This window comes from Zosterops lateralis, assembly GCF_965231275.1.
Source record: "Zosterops lateralis genome assembly, chromosome: 11".
NCBI classification, from domain to species: domain Eukaryota; kingdom Metazoa; phylum Chordata; class Aves; order Passeriformes; family Zosteropidae; genus Zosterops; species Zosterops lateralis.
In genome coordinates, this window is record NC_139771.1 from 2206650 (window position 1) to 2217560 (window position 10911).

At 61.3% G+C, this 10911-nt stretch overlaps 3 protein-coding genes across 9 annotated transcripts; 2 read left to right on the plus strand and 1 right to left on the minus strand.

Moving 5' to 3' along the window:
* Nucleotides 1-117: 117 nt before the first annotated feature.
* Nucleotides 118-1766, minus strand: LOC310913941 (putative protein-lysine deacylase ABHD14B). 3 transcript variants are annotated; one of them, XM_083869798.1, is made up of 4 exons: nucleotides 1649-1766; nucleotides 1205-1414; nucleotides 803-1044; nucleotides 118-465 (listed from the first exon to the last, which is right to left on the minus strand). In XM_083869798.1, exons 2-4 carry the CDS (start codon nucleotides 1410-1412, stop codon nucleotides 283-285), a joined length of 633 nt encoding a protein of 210 aa, XP_083725924.1. In that variant the 5' UTR covers nucleotides 1413-1414; nucleotides 1649-1766; the 3' UTR covers nucleotides 118-282. The 3 variants fall into 3 exon arrangements, with proteins under 3 accessions (XP_083725924.1, XP_083725923.1, XP_083725922.1); XM_083869797.1 differs by having other exon boundaries at nucleotides 1205-1429; nucleotides 1649-1759; XM_083869796.1 differs by having other exon boundaries at nucleotides 1205-1550; nucleotides 1649-1713.
* Nucleotides 1767-2290: 524 nt separating this feature from the next.
* Nucleotides 2291-3905, plus strand: ABHD14A (abhydrolase domain containing 14A; the record flags this gene model as incomplete). The annotated part of the gene is given in 10 exon segments (XM_083869385.1): nucleotides 2291-2345; nucleotides 2348-2504; nucleotides 2634-2644; nucleotides 2647-2748; nucleotides 3039-3057; nucleotides 3059-3129; nucleotides 3132-3271; nucleotides 3538-3562; nucleotides 3565-3606; nucleotides 3609-3905. Coding segments are annotated over 10 exon segments (732 nt in total). The 3' UTR covers nucleotides 3719-3905.
* Nucleotides 3906-4196: 291 nt separating this feature from the next.
* LOC310913726 (aminoacylase-1-like) lies at nucleotides 4197-10011 on the plus strand. Of its 5 annotated transcripts, none has more exons than XM_083869380.1 (15): nucleotides 4197-4246; nucleotides 5459-5603; nucleotides 6216-6280; nucleotides 6790-6894; nucleotides 7002-7096; nucleotides 7287-7363; nucleotides 7619-7708; nucleotides 7938-7994; nucleotides 8104-8177; nucleotides 8278-8327; nucleotides 8515-8659; nucleotides 8742-8810; nucleotides 8905-8984; nucleotides 9261-9321; nucleotides 9461-10011. In XM_083869380.1, exons 2-15 carry the CDS (start codon nucleotides 5495-5497, stop codon nucleotides 9623-9625), a joined length of 1242 nt encoding a protein of 413 aa, XP_083725506.1. In that variant the 5' UTR covers nucleotides 4197-4246; nucleotides 5459-5494; the 3' UTR covers nucleotides 9626-10011. The 5 variants fall into 5 exon arrangements, with proteins under 5 accessions (XP_083725506.1, XP_083725510.1, XP_083725508.1 ...); XM_083869382.1 differs by having other exon boundaries at nucleotides 4199-4246; nucleotides 5471-5603; XM_083869381.1 differs by having other exon boundaries at nucleotides 4239-4352.
* The last annotated feature ends 900 nt before the right edge of the window (nucleotides 10012-10911 follow it).

Here is a 10911-nt window from a genome sequence, read left to right on the forward strand (position 1 = left end):
GGCTGCATTTTCCTGGCTGTCACCCCCCAAACCTGTGTAGGACAACAGCCATCGAGGCAGGGATGGTGGAAGGAGGTGGGAAAGGTGGAAAAGAAGCAAGAAGAAGGTGGCAGAAAAGCAGTGTTGAGCTTGGGGTTTTATTTGGTCTCAAGAGAGGGGTGTGCTAGTGTGGAGGAGTGCAGTGTGAGTGCCAGCTGAGCATTTGGGTTGGCACAAGGTGCATATGGAGGCAGAGGGGTGGGTGGGCTGGCCACATCCCCCTGCCCTGTGGTCCTGTCCTGCTCACTTCAGCTGCTGCAGGAAGGCCAGGAGTCCAAGGTGCCACTCATTGGGCTTGTCCAGGTAGCAGGCGTGTCCTGCACCCTGCAGCATCAGCACCTGGTGCTCAGGGAGGTGTCGCAGGCTGTTCAGACTGGTCTGCCCCAGCTCCACGTCCTGGTCCCCATACACGATCAGCGTGGGGGTCTGTAGAGGGGGAATGCACTCTGCATTGCAACTGTCACCCAGGCATTCATTCCCTCTGCCAGAACACCCTGGAGGGGAGACACGTGCCCTTCTCCCCCATCCAGTATGACAAAAGTATGCCATACCTTTGAATCTCAGACTCCTGGGTCTCCAATCGTCCCCTCTTTAACTCCCATTACCCCATATTTACATTCCTCCATCATCACATTCTCCTCTTTCAGTGGCAGCAGGGTTTGGGCCTGTGTGACCTTTCCCCTGCTCAACCCCAGTGCCAGGGTCCCCTCTTCAACATCCCCTCTCAGTTCCCTGACCTCCTCAGTGCCCTTCCAGGCCGTACTTTGATCTGGGCATACTGTTCCGCGGTGAATTTCTCAGTGCAGATGGGCGCCACGGGTACATAGGCCTTGAACAGCTGGCTGTGCTCTAAGAGGCAGGGCAGCGAGTACATGCCACTGAGCGATGGGCTGATCACCACAGCTGGCCCCAGGCACAGAGCCTCCGAAACTGCCTTCAGGAACGCCGCCGGTGCTGGCTGGCCCATGGATGCTGGGGCCACAGCATCCTTCGAGCGCCCCAGCCCTGAACCATGGGAGACACAAGGTGGCCCTGTCAGACTCCACACTGCCTCAGCGACAGAGAGAAGCCAGCACAGCACAGCAGGACAGTGGGATTGCCATCCTGGCCACACAAACCGGTGGCTACCCGGCCTGACTCTAGCGCTGTGCTCACCACACCTTACCCGGCAGGTCGATGGCCACGGCTCGGTAGCCGTTCTCGGCCAGCGTGGCGAGTGTCCCCACCTGCAGCCAGGTCTCGGAGGAGAAGCGGATGCCATGCAGCAGCAGCACTGTCAGCTTCGGCACTGCCTGCGCTGGCTCGGCTTGGCGGTAGAAGAGGGTCTGTCCTTGCACCGTGACAGTGCTCTCGGTGATCTGCGGGGTGGCCATGCCTGGGGGCCGAAGGGCTGTCAAATGGAGTGAGAGGTGGGAACGGGAGGGCTGACTGGCCTTTGACTGCCGCTGTCGAGGCCCGGTGGTGGCAGGAAGGCAAGAGGGCTATGAGGGGTCACACTGGCATCATCTGCACTGTGGTGACACCACCGCGGTCACTGATGTGCCAGGCGGCCTCACGGGCTCGCCCCTGCCTCAGTTTCCCCATCCAGCGCTGGGCCTGCAGCCCTTACCTGCTGCTCCGCACACGGGGTCGGCCGCCGTTCGCCTCCTCCCCGCCACACCACGGGACTGGAGGTGCCGCGACCCGGGGCCAAAGACCGGCGGGGCGGGCGAGAGAACGGCGGCACCGCCTCATGGAGCAGAAGGTCCGGGGCGGCACCGGGAAACGCTGGGGCCCGCCGGCCGAGGCCTGCCCCTCGACAAGCTAAGCCGAGCTTTCCCGAGCGAAGCCGAGCTTTCCCGAGCGGAGTCTTGTCGAGCGAAGCCGAGTCTTGTCGAGCGAAGCCGAGTCTTGCCGAGAGAAACCGAGTCTTGTCGAACGAAACCGAGCTCTACCCCAACTCTACCTGACGAACATAGCCGAGTTCAGCCGAGCCCTGCCCCAACCGATCCCCGAGCCGGGGCTTCCGCTACGGGCTTCCGTCCTTGGGGCTGTAGTGCCGTTGGCCGCCGCCAGGGCGGGGCCCGAGGGCGCAGCGGCTCGGTGCGCGGCGGGCCGGGGGCGGCGGGGCCGGGGCTGATCGAGGCCGCCGGCGCCGGGCGGGGGCTCGGGCTGGGCCGGAGCTGAGCAGAGCGTCGGGCACCCCCCGCAGCAGCGGGGCTGGGGCCCCGCAGCGCCGCGATTCCGCTCTCCTTCTCCAGCGGGAGCGGAGATGCTGCTTGCCCGCAGCCGCCTGGGGCTGCTGCTCCTCGGGGCGCTCCTCACTTTCTCCTGTACCTCTCGCTCCCGGCCGCCCGGCGCTCACGGCTTGACGAGGGGAAGCGAGATTGGCGGGCGGCCAACGGCACGGTGCGGACAGGGATGGCTGCGGGAGTTTTCCCCGTGTTCTACAGGGAGGTTCCCGCAGCAGCTGTCAGCCCCAGGAGGTGGGTCAGCCCGCCGGCAGGTGGGGGGTGGCACACCCTGGGCTCAGTCTTCGCCAGCCCCCCGTGGTCGCTGGATGCTGCAGGCGTGGCAGCCTCCCTGAAGCTTCCCGCCTGTCTTTCCCCACGCAGGCCCGATGTCCTATTCTGCACGGCCAGGCGTTCACCTCCGAGACGTGGGAGGCCTTGGGCACACTGGCGCTGCTCGCTGCAGAAGGCTACCGTGCTATTGCAATAGATCTGCCCGGTAGGACCATGGCACTGTGCTTAGCTGATTCCTTTGGGCAGCTCCGGTCCCTCGCCTTAGTCACTGCTGGGTTCTGGATCTCTTTAGGAGGGCTCTGGATAGCTACTGGTGACCCCTGGGGCAGCGTGCCGGGATTTGTCTGTGTCCTAGGGCGTTGATGGCTGCAACTGTACAACCCTGGGGCTTGATCAACTATCCATTTTTTGCCAAGCCTTTGACCCTGGTGAGGAGAGACCACTGCAGGCTGCACAATGACCCCTGACCACCCCGTGCCCTCTTCCCCATACCAGGCTACGGGGATTCGCCCCAGGGAGATGGCAGTGACAGCACAGGGCCGGAGGACTTTCCTGGAACATGTTTTCCAGGAGCTGGGCATGCAGAGGCTGTTCTTGTCAGCCCCTCTATGAGCGGCCGCTTTTCCCTGCCCTTCCTCCTGGCACACGGGGACCAGCTGGCTGGCTTTGTGCCCATCGCGCCCGTGGGCACCAAGGACTACACTGCTGCACAGTACCGGGGAGTCCAGGTGGGTTTTTGGGCTCTTAGGGGCTGTCCTGGGTATTGGCAAGCCTTATGGGCCAGCTGGCTGCAGGGTGATGTGGAGGCTACCACTATTTTGGGGTGAGTGAGGGGTCCTGTGACCCTCCAGCTCGTGGGGGTGCTGACACCTGCCTCCCCTCAGCTTTGCAGCCCCCGGTGGTGATGGATGGAGGTGGGGCACAGCCTGGGGGGAGTGTGGTGGCTGTTTATTCCTCTGACAGCTGCTTTTGTTTTCTCTCTCACCTTACCAAGACACCCACCCTGATCCTGTACGGTGACGTGACACCCGCCTGGCTCCCCAGGCCCTGCAGAACCTCCAGCACCTCCTGAGCACCGTGTGGCCGTGCTGCCTGGTGCTGGCCATGCCTGCTACCTGGACAAGCCAGAGGCCTTCCACCGGGCCCTGCTGGGCTTCCTGCGCCAGCTGAAGTGAGCGCTGCCTCCTCCCTGCCAAGCACAGGGGCTGAGGCGTCCGAGGGACTGGGAGGCACAGACAACTGGCATCAGGGATGCTGTTCCGTCCCGGTGAATCCCCAGGACGGCGCGGGGGAGGGACTGGCGGTGTCCTTTGCTGGCAGGACAGGGTGTCGTCTGTCACGAGACCAATAAACTGATGCTGCTCCGGTTTCTGCGTGTGTCCCCAAGGGCCGCGGGGCTCCTCCAGCTCCAGCCCCATCTCTCCGCCGCTAGTGTAGCGCCAGCAGGGTGCCCTGTGTCCCCGGCGTGCACCCCGCCCCTCCTGCACCCCGCGCTCCTCCCCAGCCCGCCCCAGCCCGCCTCCTGCCCGCTGCTGCCGGCGGAGCGGGGCCGGGCGGGGCGGAGCGGGGCCGGGCGGGGCGGAGCGGGGCCGGGCGGGGCGGAGCGGGGCCGGGCGGGGCGGAGCGGGGCCGGGCGGGGCGGAGCGGGGCCGGGCGGGGCGGAGCGGGGCCGGGCGGGACGCGCCGGCGGCGGCAGCGCTGAGGTAGGGCCGGGGGCGGTGGGGGAACGGGCAGCGGAGCCGGACAGAAGCGCCCAGCACCCCGCGGGTGGTGCCCCGGTGCCTTCGCCCTCCTTAAGCCCGGGCCAAGGTACCCTGCACCCCCCCGCCCCCCTTGCACCCCTCCTCTACTCCCCTGCGCTCCCTTGCTGCGCTGTTTTGCACCCATAACCATGATATCTTGCACGCCTGCACTCCTAACCACAGTATCCGGTACCCCTCTGCTCTTCTGCCCATGCTACGCCTGCACACCAGTAACGCAGCTGCTGCAGCCCTAGCCACGGTGCCTTGCCTGCCCTCTGCTTCACCCCTGACCACAGTACCCCTCCAGCCCTACCCGCGGGACCCTGCGCTGCCCACAGCTCTAATCATGGTGTCCGTACATCCCAGCTGCAGTACCTCTGCTCCCCACTGTGCCCCCTGCCTGCACCCCAGCCATGGTACCCCTATACCCCTAACCATAGTCCCACTGCACCCCTCAGAGCCTCTCTGCACCCCCTGCTCCTATACCCCCCCAGTGTTTGCCTTAACCTCTCTTGCTGAACCCCCATGTGCCCCTAAGTATCTCACATCCTTCTGCTCACCACAGCCACCCAGCTTCCCTCAAACAGCTCCCATAGTAGCCTGTGACCCTAATGTGGTCCCTCAGTCCCTCTATACTCTGTTAACACTCCATTCCTCTGCACCCCTGGAGTCTTTCCTTGCAGCTCTCCTGCACCCACTAGCCAGGCAGTAGCCCCCTTTCCCTACCTGCACCCCCTTACACCAGCATCCCGTCTCCCCTGTCTGCATCCTCCAGCATTCCCACAAACCTATAACCCGTGGCTAATTCCAACTACCATGTCTCTCTCAGCATACCTTTCTTCCCCTTTATCCTTCTTCATACTCCCCCACCTAATTGCCCCCCCTTTCCGTCCAGCTAGCCCTTCCTTGGATTTCACCCCTTGCCTGGGCATTGTAGCCTGTCCTGGCACTGTGTTTGGGGCAGGAACATGTGTTTTGGGGGAAGAATGACAGGACAGTGTGGGGGGCACACCCCATCCTGCCCTGTACCCAAGTGGGGGGGATTTCTCCCATGGTAGCAGTGTCCCAGGAGTTGCATGGGGAGACCTTTGCCCCATCACCCTTTGGTTTCTATGACGACGGAGCATGCCCGCGGACTTTGGAGGGGCCAGTGGGTGATTAACCATCTTGCAGCTCTTTCCCCAGAGCTTTGCAGCCCTGGTCCCAGACATGGCACCTGGGAAGCCTGGGAAGAGCATGGGGGCCTCAGAGAACCCCTCAGTTACACTTTTCCGGGAGTACCTGAGGATCGATACTGTCCACCCTAAGCCTGACTATGGTGAGGAAGGGGGGACAGGATGGGGAGCCATGTGGGGATCGGGTAATGCAGCTTTGCAGCTCTGATCTTTGGACCCAGGTGCCCAAGTCCTGTACTGGGGCTGTTTTGATCGTGGTGTTAAGTGTTGTTAACTCCTTTGTGCCTTATCTCCGCTGGTGCCTTTGGTTGGGGCAGGGACATCTCAAGTGCCCTCAGAGCTGCTGTTTGCTTCTTCTAGCCCTGTCCCCTTGCTCTACTTTCCATGCTGGCCTGGCTCTGGGGTGGGTGATCTCCTTCTGTGTAGATCTCCTTCTGATAACATTTATGTCTTCCCACTAAAGTAACATTTTATTGGTGAGGAGCTCCCTAAACTCCACTGGAGAAACAGTCCCCCTGAACTCACCCCCATTCAATTTTTATTTTTTTCATATTTCCCAAATCCTCACCCCAAAGGGATGGTGATGAGCTGCTTCCATCCCTGTTCATGGCCACTTCTTGTGTCCAGGACCTGCAGCATCTGTCCTCTCTTGTCACATCTTTCCTTGGTCTGGGAACCCCACAGAGCCTTGGTGTCTCTGGGGGTTTGCACTGAAAGACCCCAGTGTGACTCTGGGCATCTCCACTCTTCCCCAGATGCGGCTGTCCAATTTCTGGAGCGTGTTGGCACCGACCTGGGCTTGGCCTGCCAAAAAGTGGAGGTGAGCAAACTGAGAAGCAGCCTTCAGTCTGTCCACTCACCCCTCCATCTATCCACCTGTGCTGGGTCCTTAGTGACCAAGATGTTCCTCTGCCTGCACCCAGAGAGTGAATCCCCTCTGCCTGTAATCCTCTGCTGACCTGAGCCCTTCCTTAAGCCAGTATTCCGGCTGCTCCCTACTGACCTTTGCAGCTGCCTGTGCTATGATTAGCTGGGGACCTGGCAGTGTCACGTTGGCTGGGGCCATCCTTCCTGCTGGGCACCTGCTGTCCTGGGAGACTCCTGGGCACTAGGGGAAGATGGTGGGTTTGTCTTCCCTCCTTTGAATTGCAGCCACATTTGGCACCTGCAGCTGGGCTCTGTGAGGGTTCAGACAGGCCTGCTGGAGAAAGGACTGGCAGGTGGCATCCAGAAACTTTTCCCAAGCTGATGCTTTTTGGTTCCAGCCTGCTGGTCCAAACTTTGTGTCCCCATCCTGGACCCTGGTGACATCCCACCTTCCTCCCACAGGTGTGCCAGGGCCGTGTGGTGCTGATCCTGACCTGGCAGGGCACGAACCCCCACCTGCGCTCCATCCTTCTCAACTCCCACACCGATGTCGTGCCTGTCTTTGAGGTGCTGGGACAGGGCGAGGGGTGGGAAGGGCACAGAGAGGAGGACAGGGTGGATGGGATCCAGTGCCCTCTGTGCCCCTCTGCCATCGTGGATGCTCTTCCCTGCAGGAGCACTGGACCTACCCACCCTTTGAGGCAGTTAAAGACTCACAAGGCAACATCTATGCTCGGGGTGCCCAGGACATGAAGTGCGTCTCCATCCAGTGAGTGAAGGGCTCTGCACCTGCTGGGTGAGCACGGTGCTGGTGGAGTCTCAGAGTGATGCAGGACAGGATGCCACTATCCCCAAAGTCCCTGGGGCTGGAGGTGCCACTGCTTGACCTGCCCTGAGGTGGCTCAGAGCACACAAGCCCCTCTCCTCCACAATGACTGTACACTACCTTCCCTTGCAAGGTATCTTGAGGCCATCCGGAGGCTGAAGACAGAAGGGAAGTCTTTTGCCCGCACCATCCACCTCACCTTTGTGCCTGGTGAGTCCCCAAGCTGTGTCCTCTCAGGAGCAACAGAAGGGGCTGGCAGCTGGGTGGTGCTCTGGAGTCTCCCATGGCAGCCAGGCCACCACCCAGCCAGGCTCCCTAGATTTTGACCTCGCCTAGCTCGAGGCTGGAGAGGTTTCCGTGTGCAAGGACATCAGGTGTGCTGATGGCATCCAGGCTGACATGGAAGGAGGACTAGGGCTGGGGGATGCCCTAGTTCCTTCCACCATGGCAGACTCTCCCCCACAGATGAGGAGGTGGGCGGGCACAAGGGCATGGAGATGTTCGTGCAGCGCCCTGAGTTCAAAGCACTCAACGTGGGCTTTGCCATGGATGAGGGTGAGTAGGGCTGGCACAGGGACATGTCTCCTCTTAGCACACACTCCTCTTGGCATCACTCCCCAAGCACCAGCTTCCCACATACTTCCAGGGACACTCTGGGGGATCCTTCCCCTGGGCAGTGATCCACACAATGCCAGTCTGGAGGAAAATGCTTCCAGGACAGAGCGGAGAGGGTATATCATGGTACCCCCATGCCCCACTGACCCCTTGTCTGTGCCCACCACAGGCCTGGCCAGCCCGTCTGACACCTTCAGTGTCTTCTATGGTGAGAGGAGCCCATGGTGTGAGTATCTGCGTGTCTACTGCCCTGACCCTGGCTCTCCTGGGTTCTGGGGCACTGATGCCATCCCAGGCTTTCTGCTCAACCCTTCCCTCTATGCCTACTGCCGCAGGGATAAAGGTGAAGTGCATGGGTAGCCCTGGGCATGGGTCCCGCTTCATCACCAATACGGCAGCTGAGAAGATGGTAAGAGAGGGGGTACCCCCTGTGCACCCTCATGCCTGTCCTGGGCTGCCAGGCACCTGCCCATGGGGCTGGTCTTCACCTGATGCCCTTCCCTCCCCAGCACAAAGTCATCAACTCCTTCCTGGCCTTCAGGGAGAGCGAGAAGCAGAGGTAGGAGATGTGCAGCAGGATGGCAGTGGCTTAGTTCAGTCCATGGAGGGGGCCTTTGGGATCCCAAGCCAAGCTGTGATCTGGTGCTGCCGCCCTGTGCCTCAGTTGCCCTATTTTGGGTGACAGGAGGGTAGGGAAGCACTTCTTCCCAGGTGGCAGATAATGACTGTCCCTTGCATCCCCCAAGGCTCAAGTCCGACTCAAGCCTGACCCTAGGGGATGTCACCTCTCTCAACATGACCATGCTGGAGGGGGGTGTCTCCTTCAACGTGGTGCCCTCTGAGATGGCTGCCAGCTTTGACATCCGCATCCCACCCACTGTGGACCTGAAGGTGGGCACCATGCCAGCCCCACCCAGGAGAGGAGTGGGACGAGGGTACCCTGCTCACACTCCTCCTCTGGTCTCTGTCCCAGGCCTTCGAGGAACAGGTGGCCACGTGGTGCCGTGGTGCCGGGGATGGTGTCACCTATGAGTTCCACCAGGTGAGGGGTCTCAGCCACCTGGGCATACTGTGCCTGTCCCTCCCCTTCCAAGTGCCACCCCCTGCCCCTTCATCTGCCCTCTCCCTCTTGTTAGAAATGCATGGACCAACACATCACTTCCACTGAGGAGTCGGACCCATGGTGGAAGGCCTTCAGTGGTGTCTGTAGGGACATGTAAGTAGTGCCCCCAAGAAGGGCAAGACCCTAGCAGAGACATCTGGTGGAAGTCAGGTGGTCCCTGGGAGTCTCTGAGATCATCTCAGGGGCTGGGATGGGGAGCTCTGTGATTTGCCAAAGCATCTCCCTGTTGCCCTGCAGAAGGGATGGGATTGAGTGTCTTGCAGGACTCAGGGATGTCCTGGCACAGTCTTTTGGCCCGTGGGGTGTGAGTAGGACAGGGATCTTGGCTGGCCCTGTGCCCATGCTGACACAAGGTCTCTCTCTTGACAGGAAGCTGCAGCTCAAGCTTGAGATCTTCCCGGCTGCCACCGACAGCCGCTACATCCGAGCGGTGAGTGCGATGGCAGTCTGCCACAGCTCCCTCACCTGGGGTGAGACCTGCAGCCCGAAGCAGGAGCTCTGTCCAGGTGAAAGTGGGCACGTGGTGCCCATGCCAGCTCTGACCTCACTCTGTGTCTCCCCCTCTTCAGGCAGGACACCCTGCTATTGGCTTTTCACCCATGAACCGCACCCCGGTGCTGCTCCACGACCACAACGAGTTCCTGAACGAGCAAGTCTTCCTGCGGGGCATCGAGATCTATGCCTGCCTGCTGACTGCCCTGGCCTCAGTGCCACCACTGCCCACCGAGCGCTGAGTGCCCGGCCAGGGGCAGGATGGGGGTGCCAAGCAGAGAGACCCAAAGCTTTAAAAAGAGGGGCAGGGGCTGGGCACAGCCAATACCTGCTGGCGTGCTGGGGATGTAGATGTCATCATGCCACGTTGACTGTGTTCAGGGCTGGCTTGATGGTGACGCCCACAGGGTTGTGTCTCCCTTGGCCAGATGCCTCCAGCCTTTCCTGGTGTTGTCAGTGCCTCCCCCATCCCTGTGCCATGTCTGGCTGCACTGGCTGGGTTGTGAGGGGCTGACCAGTGCCCCACTCTGCCTTCCCATGCCTTGTCCTGCCTCCCTGCCCACTTGCTGGGGGAGTTGGGGCCAGTGCTGCCCACCCTCCCTATCAATAAATCTCCTTGGTAAGCACAGCCTGGAGTGGGGTGGTCTGTCTGTCTGTCAGTCTGTCTGTCCATAATGGTGCTGCCCACAGGGTCTCACCCAGGCACTGCAGATTTCCTTATGCAGTGCAGTTTGCTGGGGTGCTTCTCCTCCCCTGGGCTCATTGCCTGAATGACCGCAGTGCAGGCAGGATCCTGCCCAGGCAGGCTGAGGGGCCTCTGCTCCCCATCAGCCTTGGGGGACTGGTGCTGGGGTTCATTTTGCTCCTTCCCTCCCTTCCTCCAGAGCTTCTGCCACTTCCACAGACCCTCTGGTCAGGACAGGCAGTGTGCGGGTCTGGGCAGGCACCTCTGCTCACCTGCCAGAGCTGCCATCAGCTGCATCTCCTCCTCGCTTGTTCCCAGCCCTGTGTGGCTCCCCAGCACCCCAGGGTGTGGGATCTGTGCCAGCCATGTGGTTTCTTGGGGAAGCCAAGGGCCCGCTGAGTGAATTGGGGTGGTTTTACACTGCTCAGGAGGCTTCCAGAGCAGCTCTATTACAAAAGGTGGGGGTTAGCCAGGGTACTCCAGCCTCCTGACCTCTGTTTTCATTAAGAAAGCTGCTGGAACCCTTGTGGGCTGGGGATAATGAGGCTGTCCTGTGCCAGACTGGGAGAAGAGATGAGGCTGGTGGTGATGAAGCACTGAGGGAGAAGCCACCAGCTCCTCTGCTCCTTCCCCTCCATGCAGTGCAGGGGGGTTTTTGGATGTGGGACACACCTGCCGTGTGATGAGGCTCCCAGGGGAAGCCGGTGTGGATTCTCTGAGGTCTCATATAACCACATCCTGTGACCCAGCAGCCCTGGGGGAGGATGCCATGGGAGTGGTGTGGGTACCATGGGGTCCTTGTCCAGGGTGTTGGCACCTTTGCAGGCAGACAGTGCTGCATCC